General features: G+C 46.0%; 1 protein-coding gene across 5 annotated transcripts in view; it reads right to left on the bottom strand.

The window, feature by feature from the left end:
* Positions 1 to 2,884: 2,884 nt before the first annotated feature.
* LOC149337100 (ninjurin-2-like) overlaps positions 2,885 to 25,075 on the bottom strand; it is a 56,172-nt gene continuing 33,981 nt past the window's right edge. For 2 of the 5 annotated variants that reach the window (XM_089553317.1, XM_089553319.1), the window contains 2 exons: positions 7,976 to 8,221; positions 2,885 to 5,396 (listed from right to left, as the gene is read on the bottom strand). In XM_089553317.1, the coding sequence (XP_089409443.1) occupies positions 5,178 to 5,396; positions 7,976 to 8,221 (465 nt within the window). In that variant the 3' untranslated portion in view covers positions 2,885 to 5,177. Of the gene's footprint in view, positions 5,397 to 7,975; positions 8,222 to 17,596; positions 18,229 to 20,846; positions 21,664 to 25,075 lie in introns of those variants that run through there. The other 3 variants (XM_089553318.1, XM_089553314.1, XM_089553315.1) reach the window with 3 other exon arrangements.

Here is a 25,075-nt window from a genome sequence, read left to right as displayed (position 1 = left end):
GGAGCTCTAATTTTATTAATTTGTGATGTTCAAGGACGCGGCTTCAGGAATATGCTCCAGCAAGAATTCTTTGATGTGCTTGCTTTGTGGAAGCTCAGTTATCTGCAGTCAAAATTTCAATTTCAACGTCCTCGCGCCTTTTCCTCTCTCTTCGTCACTCCATTCCGCCGGCCTCACCGCCGGCCTCACCGCCGGGGGCGGAGCTTCCTGACCGCGCGGAACTACGCGGCTTATTGGTCGCGGCTATGGTAGCTGCCTGACGTCTGAAAGAATCTTACCAATGGCCGTCTCTCAACTGGTATACGCAGTAGTGGTGCAACTGAGGAGAGCGCAAGCATGAAAAAGTCGCCGGAAAGGGCTCGCCAACTTCAGTGCACGAGTGTGTGTTCTTAGCTGCTATGTACAGTGCATTATTAGCTCAGGTGTTCATGACATCATAATTCTGTGACTGAGCAAGTTGATGTGCTCTACTCGGAAGGATAGCCCTTTAAGTCTTTGCTTACCGCGCCTATTCAAATCGTTCAGACTGAACGATGGCGCAAAATGTCGCATTCTGAGCTATCCGGGTCGTTCTGGGCGAGTAACTCCGTTCAGTACATTACAAAAAGCGCTCGATTTCAGTCCCGGAATCGCTATTTTTGTCAGTCATATGAGGGGGTACTTTTAAACTTCGCACGAAACTTTTCAACAAGGAGCGATCGCACGAGAATGGATCCCAAGGTGGCGTCCCCTTCTCGCACTGACTCGCTCTGAGCACCGACAGTATTCCGGCGATTTTGTAGCATCGACACTTGACTCTGTAGGTGCAGGCGACAGCGCACGAGTGTGTGTTCTCTGCTATGTACAGTGCATTATTAGCTCAGGTGTTCATGACAACATAATTCTGTGACTGAGCAAGTTGATGTGCTCTACTCGGAAGGATGTGCGAAAAGATGACTTCCATTCATCTTTTTTATGCGAAGCATATTACTAGAGCTACACTACAGCCCGTCGAGCACGGCGGTGGAGCTACCATTGACCTTTAGCGCGACCACGTGACACCACGTGACAACATGACGTCACAGCAGAGGAGAGATGGGCTGCCGGCTCGCGCGGTCGGCCGCGGCGGTGGAGGCTCCACATCAGAGGCGTGGCGGCTGACCACGTGACAACATGACGTCACAGCAGAGGAGAGATGGGCTGCCGGCTCGCGCGGTCGGCCGCGGCGGTAGAGGCTCCACATCAGAGGCGCTGCAGCTGACCACGTGACGCTACAGCAGCGGTATAAAGCTGAGCTTGCCTCGCTCTCCGGGCACTTACGAGGCGGCCAGGTGTTGGGATGCCGCCTAGAAGCAGGGCTGATTTGAACGAGAAGCGAAAGCTTCAGCGTGCCACAGAGACCGATGAAGAGCGGGATGAACGTCAACCAAGGAAAGCCATGTATTACCAAGCCTAGCCATCAATATGCTTCGCATCTGACTAGGCTTAACCTTAGCTAAGCCTCAGCCATTTTTAATTAGGACAGAGGTACGTGATTGCTCCTCGCAGCCCGGACTATCGAGTTGTGCCCGTCTGTAGCTTTCGTTTCTTCCGGTGCCGAGGACATTCACTGCTTTCAGGGCCTCGCTGGAGGTACAGGGCAAACTCTGAACGATTCCGTGCCACCAGTAGTGTAGCGGACACAGCTATCTGGAAGACAGCCTAGGATATACTTTAGCACTGCTCTGAGCAGTAGCTAAATGTTCTGGGCGCGAGAAAATAGTTTTTTTTGCTGACCGGAAAGCTTAGCAGGAAGAGTTCTGTGATTTTGAACACTCATTTTTGGCACAGTAGCAAGCAAAGCTTCTAGATTTCAAGATTTTTATTTTGCTATTTTCGTACTAGATATGCTTAATGCTTTTGTGCTATTTTGTTCGTGTACCTCAATGTTTTTTCAACAACAGACATTTTCTTCCGTACGCCACTTGTATTCTGTTTTTTCTTGATATCGCTTAAAAGGGAATTCTATTGTTACACTGTGATGTGCGGCAATAAAGAAAACTTTTAAAATTCATGGCCGAAAAAACTTTTATGCACACCATACTGAAATTCCTTGTTTTCCCGCTGTAAAGAAAGAGTTCATACAAAAGATTTCACGTGACCAGAACCCAGGTTTTAGGAAGGAAATATTGAGCTTAGCGTAGAAAGAATTACAGTAATGCTGCTGTTCGTCGTTGGTGTGCTGAATAGTATATTTATTCCTTTTTCTTCAAATAAAACAAATCAACCAAATATGTAAGGGTTAGAGATACGTGCGAAATTCTGATTACAAAATTACTGAAAGACAGAAACAGAAAACCATAAAGACGTCAGTTCATCGACGGCAGGTTTATTCTCAGCTACGCAACACGCAGGAAACCGAATTATTGGCCGAGTGGTCACCTACTTTAAAAGACACTGAGGGCGTACGTGTATACTGGCAGCTGACTTGGAGCTCAGATTTGCGCAGGCGCAGCGATGCTCAAAGAGCGTCAGCAGCCGCCATTTCGGGGCTCCTCCAGGCTTTCTCGCGCTTCAAGTTGAACCTTCAGCTGGAGGCTTCGGTTTCAGAAATTGCGCTGTTTGCCGTTCTGAACTGCGCATACTTTATTTAACGCCTTTCACACATTAAAACAAATTAACTGGAAATGAAATATACAGCTGTTCAAGAAGTAGTTACAAGTAAATTAAGTAAATTAACGCACCCTGGCTCTCTTGCTGGTGGGCAAGGAGGGGTGCTTCATGCTTGGTTTCACGAAATGACTTAGGGTATTTTAGAACCTTGGGTCAATTTGGGTAGCATACTGTGTATATTTCTAATAGATGTGGCGAAGTACCTATCAGAATAAGGACACGTTCAACCTTTACAGAAACACTTTGTTTTTATTCCATTCGCAAACAGTACACGCATTAAGGCATTAAGTGATGGGGCACTAGAAGGCAGAAAAATGCAAAAATTTCGATGCTCCATTCCAGTGGCATAGATTCCTTTGCACATATAATACCTCCAGCCTATGCACGCATGGTACAGTTTGCGCAGGTTTTTCTAACATCCCATGCATCTGGTCACATGACCAGCCCTGCAACCGGACATGTGTCAAAGGCGTTGACGCCGCGTGCACCTGCTCAGTGCAAGCAGTGTGAAGTGGAATGACGTGTACATTTGATGGGGTGCTCTGTTTTGGAGAAAAAAACAATATTGCGTTCCACATGTAAGCCGGCGCGAAATTTAGGACGACAACATGCAACGCAGGTAAGCTGAAAGCACAGAACTGAATGCACTAGAAAATGATGATACACTTTGCGGAACCGGTTCAGTTTTTAGAGAGAATTAAAATTTACGGCCAGCCGCCTAATAGTTTGAAGCTAGCAATCACACTCAGTGAAAACAATTCTCTCGGGGACGCTGCACAATACCACACTGTCACGTTCTCTGTGCAAGCAAAAAAACATAAACCGAAATAAAACCTATAAGCCACCGCGAAATTATGCTGGCGTACTGAATTTTTTACCCGCCGATACTTGTTATTTGACGTTCTCAGTAAGCCGTAATCTGTACCCAGCCGTTTGCTGAATCCTAAAGAGTGTTCTTTTTTCGCCCGTCTTACAACAAACATCAAGTGAGAAAATGCGCGAAAGCAACAATACAGCTTCCGTAGGCTGCAAAGGAACCGCCGTAGTTTCTAAAATGCTTATTGTACCCATATAATGGATGACAAAGTTTCACAGCTCCCTGTCTTCGGAATTGCTTTCCCGATTGCCTGGATGAAATTGTGAGCGCAGTGATAAGGCGGGGATGACCAATGGTGCATACCGAATGAACTTTTTTTCACGGGCCGGGCCCTGCAGTTTTGGATTAAAGTTTCTTCCTTCCTCTTCCTACTGGCGGAATACCGCAACTCTCACCCTGTTTATATAATTTCACATACCACAGCCTCGTATGATGTTATCCGGAACTTTCTATGTAAAGGAACCTTGCTGTAGCAGTATCCGAACACATGATTTAGGATTAGCACCGAATCATTACACCGTATTCCGAGTTCACTCCCGTGATATTCCGTTTGTCTCGTGCGTGAAGTGAAAATGTGGATTCCAGCTCATAAGCTGGCTGTTACTTCCGAGTAAATGTACACAGGTGGCTGGCATTATTTAAATGCTTTGCATATCTGCCACGCGTCGCTATCACGGAACTTCTTCGAAGAGATCAGCGCAGCGAACGGGCCTTTCAGACGCGTTTCCCATGATGTCATGTCACGAATCTGCACCAGAGGGCGCACCTTGACACTGATGATTATTTCTTTTCAGCGGCGAAAAATCCAGGTCCACATCACGGTAAAAGAATGCGAGGCGCTCGCTGACATGCTAACGACATGCATGGAGTGCGTGCTTGTTGGTAGACGCAGCGTCTTCTTACACGGACGCACCGCAGTTATTTGAGACCTCACAGTGAATGACAAGACACATCCAGGTGAACTACCGGCTGGGACGCGATGCCATGTTGATCATTCCTGCATCGACTTCACACTTAGTCATACATTTGCATTCTGTGAGACGTCACAGTGAATGCGCTCGTTGCCAGGTGCTCTTTCAAGGGGACAACGGTCTCTTGAAAATAGTCTCGAGGCAAGTCTTCTTTCACTCCTACCTTCCTCCATTCCTTTACGGCGCGGTTCAGGTGTCCGCCGAGATATGTGAGACAGATACTGCGCCATTTCCGTTCCTCAAAAACCAATTTAAGTCACCAGAACAACCTAAACAGAGTGAGAAGCCAATGATAAGCCCTTAAAAAGAAATGCTGATATATTTGACTACAGAAGGTTCGATTTGTAGCGCCGCTTCCAGACGCGCCCGGAAACCTGGGTTACCGAAGTCCCGAAAATCTCCGCTATAGGTAACCTCGGTCACTACAGGAGACGATGGAGATGACTGCCAAGTACTTACGAGGCAAGAGACCCAGTCACAGTTCCGCGGGCCTCTTCCATGAAATAGTTTCGGTATCCAGTCTTTACTTTTTATAAAAAGATCCAGAAAATTGACGCACAACTCAGATCACCGATGACCGCTGTTGAGATCAACGCGTTCTTTCAAGTGCGGCTTGAAACCCGCTTAAGTTTGCTCATGACCGACACCAGAACGAGCTGAACAGCACCGCGGTCCGCCAAGCACACCCGTCCGCACTTTCACCGCGGCAGCAGAGGCTCAGCCTGGCTGGGCCGCCGCTGGTACGGAGGGACGTCGGCCGCGTTGCGGGTGTCGAAGGAGGCAGACAGGATGTTGAGGACCGTGACGGCGAACACGGCCGCCGTGGCCACGTTGTTGAGGATCTCGGCGAGCCGCTGGTTCTTCTCCTTGTTGACGTTGATGAAGCCCAGCACCAGGAAGACCATGCCCACCAGGAGCTGCGGGGAAACGAGTGAAGAGAGTGTCGTAAACGGCAGCGGGCCGTGCCTGGCAGCAAGTAAGAGCGATAATGGCATTCTAGAGATATGGCCGAAATTTTACAGGATGAGGGCATGAGGAATAAAGTGTGCTCCTACGTGGTCAGGCAGATCACTGCGACCTAATGGCTGGAAGCATGAAGGCCATGTATTTTTTATCCGCTGGAATGCATACCAACGCGAGTCAAGGCAGCAGCATTGTTGTATCCTTGCAATTACATACAGCAAATTCTTCTCCATGCTTGCACGTGGCGATGAAATGCACTCGCATGTATATATCCGCGAACCGTCATCACAATTCTTTTTTTTTTTCTGGCGAAGGCTTCAGCGGATACAATGAAGAAATGAGGGCACGGGACTGCTCTGAGCGCTGGCTGCTTTTCACGCTGCATTTCTCGTCACTTGTGGCCATTTCAGGCGGAATTTTAAAGCTCAACTTGGACCGCTTAGGTTTCTGTTGTCATCAGAGCACTCCTGTATTGTAAACTATTGATTACTGGACTCCGTACATGTGAACGCCAATAAAATTTCAAACAAGGGAAGCAACAGATTAACCTTGCGGGCTAGTTGGTGCGAATCGAACACTGTAACCAGCACCGAAAACTGGAACACAAGAAGTGCACAGCACAGCGCTGTAATAGCAACTGAAGTTTTAATGGCAGCTGGCCTACCAGGTAACAAAAACAAATGCGCATCAGCCGCCCAACACACCCACGTGTAATATAACATAGAACACGCTCAACCTTCAAACAATGCACAGACAAAAAATTCTGCAGCTTTTGTGCATCCACAGGAGCGTCAGAATGAGCGAACTCGTGTTTTTTATGGAGGTTTAATGTCCCAAAGCGACTCAGGCTATGTGGGACGCCGTAGTGAAGGGCTACGGAAATTCAGACCGCCTGGGGTTCTTTAACGTGCACTGACATCGCACAGTACCGGGGCCTCTAGAATTTCGCCTCCATTGAAATTCGACCCCCTCGGCCGCGACCGAACTTGCGTCTTCAAGTCAGCAACCGACCGCTATAACCACTGAGCCACCGCGGCGGCTCGTGCTTTTGTGCACAGATAGTAGGGTCTGTTGCTCGTGATGCCTGTTGACATTTTCTACTCATTTGAACATCAGGAACGCCGCAATAACTAATGGCTGTGCAGAAATTTTCAGGATATAGTACTTTAATTGAAAGCCAGGAACGCAACACGGAGCTAAATCATCGAACTCCTTTTGACTTTCCTTATGGTGAGAGTGATGGTCTAATTTAATCCGGAAAACTTCGTTTCATTTTATTTAGTTCGCGCAAGGCACATATTTCGATATTTCTATGACAGAATCTGGCAAGCGATCAGCTACGGGGGTGTGACAGACACGGTATCCGGAAATGTAAACAGATAACGCACAGTCGATAGATGATAACACTGACATAACTTTCACCGTAAACGTAGAATCGAATTATGAGCAATGTACAATAACGGGTGAAAGCGACAGGTTAGACCTTCAGGTTTGCTGTAGGACCGAATGGGCATTGAAACTATCTTGGACGTCCTGCGGATGTTGAGGATGTATGCAGGACGTCCATGGAAGGTTCAGTGCCCATCGGGGAAGTAAAGACAAAATTATGGGATGCAGAATCACTGGACTAAAGGAAATGCCTACGAATACACGGAAAAAATGCCCAAAATGTACTCCATTGCAAGAAACTTCACATCGGAGTCGTATTTGCTGTGGGCTGAGATCTAGAGAGCAGCGAAAGACCGCTGTATTCCCGTGCATCCACTTCACTTCGCTTAGTATGCTACAAAACGATCCAAACAATGTCGATACCACTACTGTAGTCAGTATGTGGCAGCTTCATTCCTGCTCGTGCTCCAGCGCAAGTACTACACGATAAGGTGACTGACGCAAGGTGCACCAACTTCTGTCACCTATCTGCTTGCCCAGAGGAAAGCAAGAAAATTCATGGGGTTTTTGTTTACTCCATGCATCACTTAATGAGCTAACACATTCTTATTATACCCGGTCCGCATTCAGCGCAACGCCGACATCAAACCATCCGTACCTTGGTCAGCATAGATCGCTCTCCTGTGCATTGAATATACCCCCGACACACTTTTCCGGGCACCGTTGATCCCCTGGCCAAAGCCCTCGGAGGACGGTGGGAGACTCACTCTTCGCCGCACCATAAAAGAGGTCTACCTCGAGCTCCGCCTCGACAAACGCCTTTAACCTCCCCCTCATCCATCACTCACGGTGCCGGAGGCTCGCCTTCTTCGGCATATCCGAATGAATGCAGTCCCGCCTCTTTCTCTATCGCTATCGATCGGACCCTTCCTGTCCCAACTGCCCCTGTATCTATGCGTACCTTGCCCATTGCCTCTTCTATTGCCCGGCTGCTCAGCAGTCGGGTTCCTACCCCCCGCATTCTCTATCCATCGCCACCTGGCTCGACTGGCTTGGCGCTGAAGGGGAGGAAGAACAGCGACTTCTGGTCGCCCAGGAGGTCGACATGCTCGGCCTGTAAACTACGGCCGAATAAAGGTACTACTACCTGCAGCCCGATGGAGACGGAGATGAGCACCACGAGCAGCGTATAGAAGTCGTGGTCGTCCCCGCGCTGGATGATGTTCTTGAGCTGGGTGGCATTGACCGAGAGCAGGGCCACGTCGAACATGCCCTGCGCCACCGTCTTCTTGGTGGCGTACAGGTTGGGGTTCATGCTGCCGCTGGTGCGCACCCAGCCGGACTTGCTGGGCGCCGGCACTGGGCCGTCACCGTTCGCCGCGGACCCGGCCTGCGCGCGAAAAGAGCACATTGGTATATATGCTGAATGAAAACCCGGCACAATGCGAGCGAACAAGACGGCTACGTATGCACGATGTTGGGACTCCAGACGAACACGAGGTCTTTGCGGACTACAGTCCGGTGCAGGCTAACTCCAGCCGAAGGACCAGTCCTTCGAACCTTCAGTGCACTAGAAGCATTCACGGTTTGCGGCTGTTAAGCACAACGTACTTGCTAGATGGCGGACAAGAGACAGGCTGGGTGCGCTTTCCCTATCATCTTCAGGTCTCTTGGGCTCCGTAGTTACAATTCAGTGAGATACTTACAGAGCCTTTGTTTTCCTCATAACTATTCTTTAAAATTGGTACCAAGCTACCGCCATCATCTACTCGAATTGATAACAGGTCGCATATTCAGCCATAATTTCAGGCCACAACCTATACTTACATCCAAGCCTGCACAGATATCCCTGCTGCAGTGGTACTTGAAAACATCACGGTGGTACTTGAAAACTCCAGCGACTGATCGCCTCTTGTCTAATTGGCTTATCCTTACTTTACGCTGAATGTTACTTCTCGTGAGCTACCAAAAGTCGAAAACCTCTTACCTCCAGTGCTGCCATGTGCGCCTAAAGCTAACCTGCTGACATTCCTCAGGTATATTTCAGGAGCACAAGTGATGCAATCTCTGGGGCCAACAACAGCATGTGTAAACGTGAGGGCTGGCATCATTGCTTTGATTCCGATTTCGCGTCCGCACATAATATTTATTAGTCGCAGAAAAGTGGATGTGCATGTTAACTGGTCGCTCATCGTAAATCCGCACTGCAAAGCAGACATGTACACAAAGAGACACAATAGAAGAACTTAGTTTGAAGCCAGATTTTAAGCTTGTAAATCCGAGAAAAAACCAATAGCTTCCTGAGTGGGCATAAAAGCTTTAGCTGAAACTATAGCGCCAGCTGAACACCACATGGACCTGAAGATGCCATACTCGGAGCGCTGCGTATATGTCAGTATTTATTTCATTTATTCAAAGTACCCGTAAACGCCCTTGAAGGAGGCTATTACATAGGAGAGGGGATACACAAAATTCATAATACATAAATGTACTTAATACATAAAAAAATGCAATAATAATGGAGTTATAGACAACACATACATCAAGATGCAAAATATAAAGTAATGCAAAAAAAATACAACACAAACAAACAGGGAGTCGGAGACAGATTAATTACCAGTAACAGAGTGAATAATTTCTTGAAATTTAGATATGTTCAATTCGGTGAGAATAGTATATGGCGGTTAACTCCAATCGACTACTGTGCGTCGAATGAGTGACTTAGACTACAGGAATGTGCGGCATTCGATTCGGTTTACTTTGAAGGGGTGATCGCCGTGTGAATAGACGAGCAAGGGTGATTGGGAGAACTAGACGTGAAGCGACGGGCGATTATAAAGTTTATGGAAAAGTGCAAGGCGTTAAAGCTTGCGGCGATGTAATCACAGGTCGAGTTCGAGTGAGTTCTCTTAATGTTGCGACACTGGTGAAACGTGAAGAATTCCAGAAAACGAAACAAGCAGAGCGGCTCTGTACTGATTTAACGTTGTTAACGAGGTATAGGCATGGTCCGGATTTCAGATGACTGATGCGTACTCTACTTTCGACGAATTAATGTGGTGTAAGCGAGTTTCTTTAGATGTGAAGGGGCTTGTTTAAGATTTCGTTTTAAAGACCAAATATGTTCGCCTTCATGTACTTCAGGTTTTCCGCTACATCAGTTTTTCCTTGAAGCACATGTGACAATATCGTCGAAACGTTTGAGCTTCTTGAGCGCATGAACGAGACGGCAATGTGAAGATGCATGTCAAAGTTGGCTTACGAATTGGTCGTACTTTATCACGCGCAACGTCCAACCCAGCAGTCGGGAAATAAGATAACGAAGTGGCGGTGCTCATAGTAGTAGGGACGCACCCTTAACAAAAAAGCTTTAGCTTGGAGACATCCTCGAGTTTCATTTTAGATAGAAAGGTAGGAATACTTTCGTATGTGACCTCGGCACCACTAGACAAAAAGTTATCGCGCTTAAATTGGAAGCAAACATTTAGCGGACCTTGGAAGCGAAGTTTCGATATGGCCTTCAGTGCCACACGAAAGAAATTTATATTGCCGAACATTAAATTCCTGAATTTTCATGGCTACACCACTGTATATCCGTAATGAAAAGCCTACCTGTAATAATGCGACCTGCATCTATTCCAGTGTTTGAAGTGTGAAAAATTAGATTTGCGATTATACTTCCAAAAGGTTGCGCGGTTTAACGCCCCAAAGCGACACAGGCTGTGAAGGATGCCGTAGTGAAGGGCTCTGGAAATTTCGAACCCCTGGGGTTCTTTAATGTTCACTGACATCGCACAGTACGCGGGCGTCAAGAATTTCGTGTTTGCAATTACAGCGCACATGGAACTTCTGCTAAGTGACTAGGTGCTAAGTGAAGTTTGAGTTTGCCAACGTGTGCCACAATAGAAAAAGAACTGAGAAGCATGAAATCGTTCTCTTTTAACTGTATAGCTTTTAAAGATATGTCGTTTACACAAGTCAGGTCTTTGCTTTGCTTGCGCGGCTAGTAATTTGTTGAAGTGAAAACTAGGAACGAAAAAAAAACAGCAATTTTCGGCCACCCACTTTTTCCTGAGGAAATGATTGGCTATATCAGCACTCTAATTCCATCAACCACTGAATTTTAATTCGTCTTCTGAAACCGCCCCCCCCCCCGCCTCCTAAAAAAAAAAATAATGAAATCACTTCAGCACAGATGCGGAACAAAATCATTTCTTCGCGAACAAGTGGTGGTCTCAAAGCCGCTGTGGTTTGTTGAAAGGACAGTGGAAACACATCCATGGTGGAACAACAGCGCAAACTAGACAGAGAGCACAGAACAAGAGGGGAGACACTACAAGACACTTCCGCGCTTGTAGTGTCTCCCCTCTTGTTCTGTGTCCTCTGTCTAGTTTGCGCTGTTGTTCCACCATGAATTCACACCAACTAGAACAGGTCCAGTTCTTCAACAATATTCCATGTTACGCGCCGACCAAATTTACTGCATGGAATTTCTTCAAGTCATACACAAAGAAAAAAGATACGCACAGCAGGATTGTAGAAATGGTTTGGTTTGGTTTATGGGGTTTAACGTCCCAAAGCGACTAAGGCTATGAGAGACGCCGTAGTGAAGGGCTCCGGAAATTTCGACCACCTGGGGTTCTTTAACGTGCACTGACATCGCACAGTACACGGGCCTCTAGAATTTCTCCTCCAAAGAAATTCTAGCCGCCGCGGCCGGGATCGAACCCGCGTCTTTCGGGTCAGCAGCCGAGCACCATAGCCACTGAGCCACCGCGGCGGCGATTGTAGAAATGATTGTGGATATAATTTCAGACACGCCAAACGACTCACGCCTAAAATAAAAATGAATTATGGAAAACAGCTCTCTGCTTTCTAATCAGTAGATATACTCAACAAATTCGCAGAAATTCTTAACTATGCCTGTTCTAAGCACGTGTTCAAAAAACAGGTTAAAGAAATATTGCTGAATGGAAATATATGCCTCCATGATTAGAAACATTGTTTTTAAATATTTTGGATATTTTTTAATCTCGATGTAATTGTTATTCAGTTGGTGCAATCGCTCTCGTAGGACTAGACCTTCCACCTTCTTGTGAAGTTTGTTTCTTAGTGCTTGATCTCCTTTTTTTCATTCCGCTTTACCGACTGACAATTATTCTCTTTGTTTTCTTTTATCACAGGTATGCTAACTGATTTGCATATACTAAGAGCACACATTTCCAAATTTAGTGGTATCCGCTCACTCTTTATAATACTTCTTCTTTGTATATATGATTACTCATTATGTGAGAGTGCTACCTCAGTGCATTTTTTGTACAATTGGTTGTATAACTTTGATTCTAATCATTTTGTATTTTTCTGTGCTTGCAGTCGATTCTGTACACGAGGGGGCTGGGACCTCCGTCAGGCACTCAAATGACTTTAGTCCCAGCCTCTCCTCGTACCTCAATGGTAAAGAAAATAAATCCCGAAATCCTGAAATGTCTGCTCTGCTCCAGAGGGAACAAACAGAAGTTGGCCTGTATGCGGATAGGGTGCCGAGCACTAATCACAAACAGGCTACTCTCGCAGAAAACGGAGCTTTTATAAGCTCCGTTTGCATCCAAATTAAAATGCATCCAAATTAAAAGATCTCGACTCCGCTTCCGTTTGGATAGAGGAAGATTTCTCGCCTAGGATGCAGTTTATTCGGAAACAGCTCAGAGACTTCGCCCGAAATACTAGAAATCCTGGGGAAAAGTATAAGCTCTTATTTGATAAGCTCCTTCTCAATAACACACTGTATTCATTTAACTCCGCCACTAAAGAAGTGATTGCCCTCCCCAAGCGCGACTCTAAAGATGTGGCTGCTGTCCCCAAAAGCGGCACTAGTGAAATGACCACTCCTGAACATGACGCAACCACTGAGGACCACTGACTACAAAATAAACCCATAAATTCAGCATTGTCAATTTTAGTGTCAAACTTCCGCAGCCTCCTTCCAAAACAAGATAATGTGTGTTCTTATGTTGAAGCATGCTCAGCCGACCTTGTGCTGGGCACAGAGACCTGGTTATCTCCCGATATTGCTGATTCTGAACTATCTTTGTCCAGCCATTTTTCATTATTTAGAAAAGATCGCATTACCTCGCGCGGTGGCGGGGTGTTGATCGCCGTAAGGAAAAGCCTGCAAGCCTATGTTGTTGATACAGGATCGTGTCTGGAAATTTTATGGGTTGCATTGCGTCTATCACCATCAGTAACTTGTGCCGTTGGGGTCTGCTATCGCCCACCTGATTCGCACGAGGAATTCCCTGAAAACCTAAATGAATCTCTAACTTACGTGCAGAACAAATTTCCACGCTCGCCAATATTCCTGGCAGGTGACTTCAATTATCCGCATATTGATTGGCAGACATGCAGCCCCCTTCACGGCATAAGAAAGCGTGAATGCCAGAATTTTCTGGATGTGCTCTCACTTTTTGATCTGCATCAACTAGTTTCCATACCTACGCGTGGTGATTCACTTTTAGATCTTGTTCTGACAACGGAACCCGACAAGACAACTGTAAGCGTGCTCGATGGTGTCAGTGACCACAGTATTTTGCTGTGCGATTTCACAGTAGCCAGGAATAAACCAGAAAAGGCAAAGAAAGTTATATTTGGCAATGCCAGGGCAAATGCTGATATGCTGCTCAATGAACTATCATCATTTTCTGCCGATGTTTTTCATTCTTTCAGTTCACGGGATGCCAATGAGAACTGGTCTCTTATTCGCGATAAACTAACGTTGTTAAAAGATAAGTACGTGCTCAAAGTCACCATCACCACATCTACAGAAAGCAAATGGTTCACAAGGAGCGTCAAAAGATGTATAAACAAAAAGAAAAGGTTGTTCGCGAAATATAAAGTGTCAGGATCTGCGCGCGATTGGAATCAATACCGCACACATGCGCAACTGTGCAAAACTGAAATTGAAGACGCGAAAGACAAGTTTTATAACCATGACATTTCGCATCTGTTAAAGAACAATCCTAAAAAGTTTTGGCGAGTTGTTAATCCAAATTACACTCCTCAGTGTCAATAACTAAAGAAGGCAAGCTCCTTACCTCCCCTGAGGTAGCAGAGGAATTTAACCAATTTTTTTGCTCAGTGTTCACAGATGAGAGCCCTTTACCTTCTGACCTGACATTTACAAAGCTGCATTCAACTATGCCCGACATAACTGTCACGCCAGAGGGCGTATCCTCTGCCATAGACCGTCTACCCGCTAACTCCGCACCCGGCCTCGATGGGATATGTCCCAAATTACTCAATATAGCAAAACCTGCAATATGCCCCATCTTAGCTGCTATCTTTCAGCAATCCATTGACACAGGTTGTGTTCCAAAGGACTGGAAAATTGCACGTGTCATTCCCGTTTTTAAATCTGGCGATGCTTCTAACCCTTCAAATTACAGGCCCATTTCGTTAACTAACATCAGCTGCAAGTTGCTCGAGCACATACTCTCATCTGCCATCATGGGTTATCTGGTACAGCATAACTTCTTTTTTGTCAATCAGCACGGCTTCTTACACGGTCGATCTTGCGAAACACAGCTGTTTGAACTGATCACTGACCTTCATCACGCTGTTCATGCTCACTCTATAATAGACGCCGTATTCGTAGATTTCGCCAAAGCATTCGATAAAGTCCCACACATACGTCTAATAAATAAACTTGAGAATCTGAACTTAAATCCTAAAATTATTTCTTGGATCAAGAGTTTTTTGGCCAGTCGGTATCAAACAGTCTTTGTTAATGGGCATTCATCGTCCCTCTCCCCCGTTAAATCTGGAGTACCGCAAGGGTCTGTACTCGGACCTATCTTGTTCTTAGTTTATATTAATGATATAAGTAATAACCTAAATTCCACGGTCAGATTATTTGCAGATGATTGCGTGATATACAGACAGATTACTGATCCTTCCGACTCTACTCGTCTACAATCAGACCTTAACAAAATTAATGACTGGTGCACACAATGGCAAATGGAGATTAACACCTCAAAAACAAAAGTTGTTAGATTTACCACAATATCTAGCGCCGAACCTTGTCGTTACACTTTGAACAATGTGCGAGTAGAATCGGCACCCATCATAAAATATTTAGGCTTGCATTTAGCAGCAGACCTCTCATGGAACAGGCACATCGATACAGTTATTAACAAAGCTTCCAAAACACTCGGCTTCCTCAGACGTAACCTGCGTTTAGCTAATCCAGGGCAAAGCTATTAGCATACACTACATTAGTTCGCTCGAAATTGGATTACGCCTCTTTGATCTGGAACCCCCATCAAGCATACCTAGTAACAAAATTGGAGTCCCTGCAAAATAAAGCCGCCCGGTTCATATCGAAGAACTACTCTCGATCAGCGAGTGTAACTGAAATAAAAAAAGCTCTAAATTTACCTCTTCTCGACAAACGGAGAATGGTTTCCATACTGTCATTTTTCTACAAATTATATCACAGTCATTCTTCCTTTGCTTCGTACCATATCAAGCCGGCTCATCGGATATTCCCACGCATTGATCACCAACTGAAAGTAGAACCCATTTTTGCTAGAAATAATCTCTTCTTTCATTCGCCTCTCCTCATCGCCATCCGTCAATGGAATCTACTCCCTGGCACCATTGCGTCTGCCAATGATTACGAAGCGTTTGTAACCGCTCTAAAACGTCACTTCGAGCTGTAACCTTCATATTTTTGCATTCTTGTTGAAGCACTGCTTTTTAAGGAAACCTGAGTGTTCTTTGTCATGTGCCTTTATATTTTGAGTGTTTGATGCTTTTCAACAATGTGTTCCCGGCCAACGAATTTTGTACTCATCGGAAATTTTTTCTGTTGTTCCCCCCTATGTAATGCCCGCTCGGGCCTTTAGGGTATTTGAATAAATAAATAAATAAATATAAAAGAGAAAACAAACAAAACCAAATACAGGTGCCGCCATCACCGGCTGATTTCGCAAGTAAAATGTGTGTGGCGACAGAGATTTTCTGCGCGGATCCCAGAGGCTACGCTACGACGCCATTCACTTCAAAACTATGGCACCTCGTCCTTTTCCGCAAAGGCCGTCATGAGTTTGAGTCTACAGGTGGGAAGCTTTTCAAATCCGGTCTTCGTGTGGATAAAGGCGTCCTTCGCTGCCGGACAAAAGTTGAGGTCCCAGCAAGAACCGGAGGATAAATTTTTGCTAGACTTCAATAAACCAAATGATCAGGCAGGCTTTCGTAAAGGATACTCGACGATAGACCATATTCTCGCTATCAATCAGGTGATAGAGAAATGCGCAGAATATAACCAACCCTTCATTGATTACGAGAAAACATTTGACTCAGTGCAAAACCTCAGTTGTCATGCAGTCATTGTGGAATCAGGGTGTAGAAGAGTGTTATGTGAAAATATTGGGAGATATTTATAACGATTGCACGGCTACCGCAGTCCCCCATAAAGTCAGCAATAAAATTGTAATAAGGAAAGGTGTCAGGCAGGGATACACGATCTGCAAATGCCATTCACCGCCTGTTTACAGGCGGTATTTCAGGCCTGAAATTGGAACAGTTGGGGATAAGAGTTAATAGAGAATTATCTGCGATTCGCTGACGACATTGCCTTGCTAAGTCAGTCAGGACATGAACTGCAAAACATGATCAATGAGTTAGCCAGGCAGAGCAGAACGGTGGGGCTAGACATTAACATGCAGAAAACGAAAGTAATGTTCAACAGTCTAGCAAGGGAACAGCAGTTCGCAATTGGTAGCGAGGTGCTGGAAGTAGTAAGAGAATATGTCTACTTAGGGCAGGTAGTGACCGCTGATTAGGGTCATGATAGGGAAATAACTAGAAGAATAAGAATGGGGCGGAGCGCATTTGGCAGGTTCTCTCAGATCATAAATGGCTGTTCACCACTATACCTCAAGAGAAACGGATACAATAGCTGTATCTTACTGGTACTCACCAATGGGGCAGAAACATGGAGGCTAACAAAGAGGGTTCAGCTTAAGTTAAAGACAACGCAGCGAGCTATGGAAAGAAAAATGATAGATGCAACGTTGAGAGATCGAAAACGAGGGAGCAAACGCTGGTTAATGACATCCTAGTCGAAATCAAGAGGAAGCAATGGGCTTGGGAAGGGCATGTAATGCGAAGGCAAGATAACCGCTCGTCCTTAAGGGTAACGGAGTGGATTCCAAGAGAGAGCAAGCGTAGCAGGGGGAGGCAGAAAGTTAGGCGGGCGGATGGGGTCAAGAAGTTTGCGGGAATATGGTGGCCGCAACTGGCAAAACACAGGTTTAATTGGAGAGACATTGGAGAGGCCTGTGTCCTGCGGTGGGCGTAGTTAGGCTGATGATGATGATGATAACTGGGTGTAGTTGTCTGTACCCAGTGTAGTTATTTTCCTATGAGCTTCGCACTAGTCGCACTAGTTGTGCACTAAAAGAAATGCCCGCAAAGCATTCCATTTTATCGTCGGTGCGATGGCTACTCCATTCTCATTAGACTCGCTTTCAAAGATTACTGCTCGCCCATCCCTATATACGCTACATATGCCCGACTTCTGGCTGCATAAAATGAGTCATGCTGGTTCTTTCAACTGAGCTTTACAAGAATGGGCATGGGATGGAGTGAGATAAAGCAATTAAAATGCTCTGTGCGTGGATACACAGAACCCTAAGCAGCAGCATCCCTCACACATGTGTGGAGACTGCTCCCTTGAGGCGGCGTTTAAAGTGATCGTGCTCACCGCTATCATGGCGAAGGGCGGCGAGTCGTCGGCAATTAGCGCTGGAGACATGGAGTCCGAGGGCAGTCGGTGCAGTTCGTACGACCCGCTCATATTTGTATACTTTCCAGGGAGGACTCAGGCGCTTCCCCACTCCATCGGGCGGCGAAAGACGAAGCACAAAATCGCTGAAGGGTAGAAGCACTGCGTTGTGCTCAAGTCTCGGAGTGCACTATACTTCAATGCTCCGCTGCCAGGCACCACGTACTCAATTGGACTCCAATGGTTCCACCGAGTCTTCCCGCTTTGGAGCGAATGAACAAGGACACCGCTTTGCGCAGCAGGCGCCGAACGGGACAGCTCAAATCGGACGAACGCAGGAACATCGGAGAAATAACGAGCTCTTGCTACATGTTACATGGCGCTATATATGAGCTGTCCTTGCTATCTCCGGCGGTTACAGAGATGCAAGCATTGCCCGACACTGACGACTGTTCGCCGCTCCCCGGTCGGCGGTGACGGAAGGCGCAACTATCGTTCAGCCATGCGTGGTGGGCAGAGGGGTCCGCACCGACGCCCAGTACGCGGAGGTATAGCGCGCTCAACCCGATGACGACACACCGGATGCCGGGCCGATGGCGTCTCTTCCCGGTATATACGCTATTACGGGCGCAACAGACAGGCCCGTCTCGCTCTGACGGGCACGCTGCGAGTGACAGCGATGCAGCCAATGTCGCATAACCCTGACTGTGGAGATAGCACCTGCTTTGTTTTGACCGTCCGTCTCTGTTCTTTTTTTTTTTGCGCGCGACGTGCGGCATGATGGCCAACCAGGCCGTTTTGTGAAAAAAGAGAGGAAACATAAACGAAAGATGATGATCGAGCAGCTGGAGGGAAGCGGCACGGTGCGTTTCCCGGCCGCACAGCCGAAGGAATTTCGGTAAATGACATTATCGCTGCCGTGTAGCTGGTTTTCGTCCGCGCGTGTTGTGAAGCCGACAGGCACAATGGCGTGGCCACACTGGAATTCCGACAGCTCACTTTGTGGAACTTAAGTATGAAGCTCCACGTGCCGGTACACTCTAAACACGAATACGCATATATGGAGTAATAGGGGAGTGAACTCCACTACGCACTCCCTTTTATAAGAGGGAGTACTCTACACAGTAAAAAAATGTGCACCGTTAAAGGTGTAGCGCTAATGGCTGCACCCTTTTCACACCCTTATTTTTTCTTATACTTTTAAAAAGGATGCGCGGAGCACGTCAGCACATTTAATGCATCCATGTACCCTTCAGGGAGCACGGGCGTAAGAGTGTTGTAGCTCTTTCTGGTGCAAGGGTGCATAAAGGTGTACGGGTGTTCTTTGACTTGTTCAAGAACATGGCAGTAGATCAATCATGCGTGCTTTTGAGCTATTCAAGCTTTCTATTCAATGACAGCTGCAACCTTGATGCAAACAGTTATGACTGCGATTTACGCCCCCATAATGTAATAATTAGCCGAATTATTTTAGCTGAAGTGCTAAGCATCAACGACTTAAAATAGCGGCTCGCTGCAATGGCGCATATAAACTTAGAGAAAGTACGCGTATGAAACTCACACCCTTGCACCATTTTGGGAGGATGCAAGGGTGTGAGTTTTAGGCAGGGAATTGGACCCTTAAGGGTGTAAATTTTTTTAATTGTAGAGGGCAGCTTTCTCCCTTTTTATTCCTTTCTTCTTAGAGTGAAGGCACTCCTGATATATTCAGTTAGTGGTAGTGGAGGTATGCTATTATATGCTTTCGAATAATGTGTAAAACAACATTTCATGCAGTTGGCGCTGACAGCTGTTACTCGCTTTTGTTTAGCAGTGGGGACTCAAAGTTACCCGGCCTGTGTATGTCTGTTGATAAAGTGAAGCCATTTACAACGGTGATGGCCTGCTTAACTGTATTCACTGTATATGGGAGTCTGCCGCCGGTGCATTCGTCTGTGCTCCGCATCGAATGCATGAGAATGCTAATTTTGTAAGTTACAGCTAGAATACTAAACCCCGCGCAAATTAGTGCGTTTTCATTTTCTGCAAAAGACGCTTGCATTACAGACTACGTGACTCCTGCAAGAACATTCTGCAAGGACATCAGTCGATGACAGAGTCCTGATCATAGCCATCATCATTTACAGCAGCCTAAGACGAGCATGTGAATGAATATGCTCGCCTCAGGCTCTTCTAAATGCATTTTACACGACTACCCTCTATATTCCTGGTGTGTGATCTGGAGCTGAGGGCAGCAGAAAATTATTTACGAGCTGCAAACTTCGCGACTAAATCTGCACAGCATGGCTGTGATCGTTGTGATACACTTCACATAAGGTATTGGGGGTTTGGGTTGGCCTTTCCCCTGTTTGAACAGAGAAATCAATACTCTCAACAAGCGCAGAACGGCAGCAAACCGTGACTTGGCCTGTGCGCTCTATGTTTCTGGACACTGTGCATCGATTCCAAGGTCATTGACCGCGGTCCAACGAAGAAAGCGCGCTTCCTAGTGGGATAGGTAAAGTTGTAACATCGGGAGGAATGTTACCATGCACGGTCACGCGACAAGAGTTTTCTCTTCGTTGCTTAAGCTGTAGTGGTCGGTTATGCATAGCCCAAAGCAATTAAGACACTGAAATCCGAAGGCGAGATCGGAGAAGAACATATAGACATGTTAGTGACATGAAGTCAGTGTAAGCACAGATCACTTATTATCATTGTCAGCGTTAACACACGTTTGAGATTTGACTTCTTTAAGGTTTTCATCCCGAAATTTATTACAGCTATAGTTGATTGAGGGTGATTAATTATCAACTCCTGCCACAGCATTTTGCATCAGTACGGGGCTGGATTTATTTAAAGTATTAGAGAACAACTCAAATAAGTACATCTGTCCGTAATTTTTCTCGCTCATTGACTGCGTTCTCAGTTCGCGATGTCATGCAGTACGTGCTCCAAGTCCGATCAGTGGAATAAAGCATTTATGCACAGCTCGTATAGTCAAACTGACCACAGTGAGTGTTGAGAACAAGTTATTTGTTCACGCATTATGTTATATATATTTTTTAACACAGCGAAGACTCATTCTTTAAATGCAGAATCAGTGTACACGCTCAAATTCCAACGTTAAGGCAGAAAAGTCATGGGGTATATTTTTTTTACCATAACCCATAAAAATCAGCACACGTGAGCGTTTCACCAAGCGCACGTGGAAACGAATATGAGTGGAAAAGCATAAAACCACTCTTACTCTGTTCGCCATTCCCGGGTTAACACGTGTCGTCATTCGCAGCCGACGGGACAGTGCCCCTTTCCTATTGTCCCTTGGAATGGATTGTTTTCGATGGGTAATTGTCGGTCTCGAGCCAAAGGTGTTTCGGCAATCGCAGCTGGAGCAATGCAGAACACTCTAAAGGCCACGCTTCGGGGTCCTGTCAACTAAGCCCGCCCAGAACTTAGTGACCAGACGGAACCTTGTAGGCGGGTGTTCAGCAAATTTACACAACCGTGACGAGAAACACAGAATTCTGCATGTTTGGGAGGTAGCTGTAGCTCATCCGGTTGACAACGTAGTTTCCGCAGTTGAGAGCAAGAACCCGGGAGTTCGACGCCGTGTATCGCTTCACTGCGCACAAGGGACAATGCAGGTGGCGCACGAATGGCACAAGGCTAATGAACAGCCACAGTTCACGGCCGGAGGCAGGTGACCTTGCAGTTGACGACACATGTAGAACGCACGACCAACAACCACTTCGCCATGACGCCGACCAAGGTGCCACGGTTAAACGAACGTCTTCAGACGAGCAGCGATGAATCCAACCACTGCAAATTCACAAAGCGAAGCGCTCGCTGTTCGGCTGCTGCAAGCATCGGCACGTGTCTATAAGTGTCTCCGTTCAGGTGCTAACGCCATATCGACGGGCCCGTAATGACCTCGCCTTGCTTCTCGCAAAGTGCCCTTCAACGCACCTCCGTGTCTGTCCGCGCCGTCACGGCCGCTATGCATACGTGCGGACGCCGTCAGTTTCCATGGCAACCCTACTGGCCGGTAGTGGTCGCTGTTTCGTGACTGCGAGCCATACCCCTCTCCCGGTTGCGTAGTCCCTTTGTACTTTGTTCTCGCGTGGCAACAACCGATCGGACAGAGTCGCAAGGTGCATGCTTGATGGAGCGAATGGTTCCGTTTTCTTTTCATTGTTCGGGGCCAGCTAGGACCGCCTTTAATCAAACAGGCACGCCATCAAGCACGGCCACCCTGTGAACTTAATAAAGAAACCTATAGTGTCGCCCCTGCTCGTATCGACTTACAATGCGCCGCTGAAAACAGGATGACAAGAGCCCTAATGACAGTCTTGCTCCATGTGGTACGACGCTGAGATAGCGCTGCGGTATGTCGTGTCAACGCTTGCCTCTTGCTGAAGAGAGACCCGCACAAAGGAAGATTATGTGCTTCTGTCTACATGAATAGCTCTAAAGATTACTGAGCAATGTTTAGAGCACTGTCTTCTACATAAGGCTCGTTTTTCTAAATTCGAGGTATGTTCGAGTGATACGTCTCCGTGTATTAAGTTTTCGCTCAGAAGAGAGTTTATGTCAAGGTGATGACTTGGGCAAATTGGCTTCAGCTTAGGACCTGAACTCCCAACGTCCAGTACGAAGATAGAGAAAGAAAAGAGCATGCCATGTGCAATGACACGTCCAGCTTTCTTGGGCAGTGATTTTGAATATTGGAATATTGTAAGCTATTCAGTAGGGTAAGAGTGCGGGCTAGTTGGTGATCCATTACATATAAATACCAGTGCAAACCAGCAAGACACACGACGAAGAACGAGGACACACAAGCTCTTGTGTGTCTTGCTGGTTTGCGCTGGTATTTATATGTAATGTAAGCTACTGTTATGGGGATATTGGAAGTAGTGGTACATTCTTCCGACGCGTAGGAAATTTTTTCTTTTAAAGTTTATTTCATTGCTCACATCGAGTAGCTAATACTGTCATCGAAAACCAATGGGGAACGTTTCTGACAATAGCAAAAACGTCAACAGAAAAAAAAATGCAGGCCTGCTAACGGGAGGTTTCCGGGTAAACTGATTGCTATAGACAAACCTTACAATGAAAAAAAATGCGTTCATGAACTGTTTCCCTTTGAAAAATTCTTTTGCTCACAATTATTAGGGTTTGAATTTGTTAATAGGCTGATAAAAAATTGGTATTGACGAGCTTACTGACTGTGCCTTTTCACAGCGCGAAATGCATGAATACATTCTGTCTCAGTCGTACAGGGAAAAGATGGCAGCGTCCTCCAAAACCGGCGCCATTACCGTGCCGGAACGTAAATCCTCAAAGAAAAGACTCGCAGCTCCGGAATGGCACGGGAGTGCAGAAACTCTTGCGAGTCGACAGATGCTTCGGTGCCTTACGCTTCAGTGCTGACCTTCAAAGCCAGCTGGCCAAGCGGAGATCATAGCCGCTACTCGAACTTTAAATACCGTATTCACCTACGTTTAAGGGTTTTTTCTGTTGTTTCTCATTTTTTCCGTTTCTGTTGTCTGTCGTGCGAAAAATTATTGTCTGCGCTTTAATGTACAGTGTGCTACGTTACAGTTTAACTGTATATGATCACTGTACCCTTAGATGGAGCTCAAGAATTAATTAAATTTTGCATTCAGTGTAGTCAACAACGGGATATGATTTGTGTGCAAGGAAAGACACGGATGTCTTTAAGTTGTAGAATTTGCCAAACTTCTCCGCTTGTCGAAAGTGTTGTAATTAAAGACTTCTGGAATTATGATTTTAAGATACGGTATGCATCTACCCGCTGCCTAAGGCCGAAAGAACCTTTCGTGATCCCCAAGACTGCGACAAAGTACGGAGGAAGAACACGGCAATGTTATGTTCCAGCCATATTTAATAAATTGCCGCTGCTTGTGTTAGGTGCAAATAAAAGACGTACGATCGAGAGACTACTGAGAATTTTCCAAGTTTAAAATACCATTTGCATAACTTTTAATTCAACATTTCGCTCCGATCCGCTAACAGCTAAACTTTGTTAATAGCTGCGTGCAGTTTGCTGTGGCCTGACTCCCATGGCAGTGCTAATCAAGCCCTCTGAGGCTTTGGCAGGCCTGCCATCTGTATTTCGTTTTCTTTATTCGCAATAGAAATTTTTTTGTTCTATTCGTTGAGATTTGTTGCGACGATATACCCACACCCCACGGCAGGGGCGTAGCCAGGGGGGGGGTTCGGTGTCAGAACACCTCCTGAAATTTTCTGAGCTCTGTATTCCCTCTTCCTTTCGGCCTTTTTTTTTCGACCATGTTATTCACATCGCATCTATATAATAAAATGTAAAAATGAAAGTAAGAAGAGTGTCGGTTTGTTGACAAAAATAGCTCCTGTTCTAATAGGAAGCGGAAGTTATTGCAGAAAATAGCGAGTCTTTTTCGCCATCGCACGACGTATGACACTTCTTTTAGTTATAAGCACAGTTCACCCAATAAAGCATTAATTTTCACGTCAGCCTGCTTTTTCATCCTTTGCTTTGTTTCCAAATGATCATAAATTATCGCGAAAATAAAAAGTGGATTTTTTTTAAAGTGCATCTGCGTCCGGGCGCAGGTTCACATGCAGGGGGTAGAAGCTTTGACAAATACCACTCGTTCGCAGTGGCTGACTTTGTTGCAGAGCAGAATCTTTTGTGGTGTTGTATATTATGTGAAAATATTGTAAATATTCGCGATTTTTCGTACCAATGTTTTTTTGTGAGAAAATAAATGTTCTTTACGAATCAAGTCCTGGGAGCCCTGTGTGCACTCGTATTATGTAGATATTACAGTGAAGGAAACAACTAAACCTTCGGCTTTATTACAGCAGAAAAATGACATATTGTTTGGGCGCAGGCTTTCTTTCTTGCTGTTTTTTTTACCGGTGGCGTACCCCCCGAAAAATATTTTTTGCTACGCCACTGCCCCACACACTTGTCTTTAGAAAGCGTAAGCTGCATGAGGTGACCACGTTTTCTACACTCTGCTTCCTCAATGAGTTAAGCGTTCAGTTGGTTTCCCGGAGTTGTAATTACAACGAAACATCAACTGCACTCTTCACGAGCGTAAGAGTGCGTGTATTTGTGTGTGCACCTGCTGACCAAAAACCGCTTCTGGCTGCCATTCTGAGTACACTTAGGACTTTCCACTTATACACAGCCCGATACAGACGTGCGGTTCCTGTGACACGCTGCGAACTTAATTATTACTCGGACGGTCCCCTCTTTGTAGGGGCAACGGTTTCGAAGAATCCGCGCTTTGAATGGGAAAACCAGATTGAAACGCGCTGGGTCGTTTTCGCTTTTTCCCCCTGTGTGTGTAGCGCGTTGGCTTATATTTGCGATGCCTCTCGGCCAGAGGGACGACAAACGCAGGCCTAAATGGTTTGTACGCGATGAGTGAAAAAATACCGCCTTCAGTTTCCCAATATTCATCG

This window comes from Amblyomma mixtum, chromosome 7 (genome assembly GCF_055824585.1).
Source record: "Amblyomma mixtum isolate Tamu chromosome 7, ASM5582458v1, whole genome shotgun sequence".
In the NCBI taxonomy this organism is placed as follows: domain Eukaryota; kingdom Metazoa; phylum Arthropoda; class Arachnida; order Ixodida; family Ixodidae; genus Amblyomma; species Amblyomma mixtum.
Note: the sequence above shows the minus strand (reverse complement) of the source record. Positions and strands in the feature narration are given on the sequence as shown.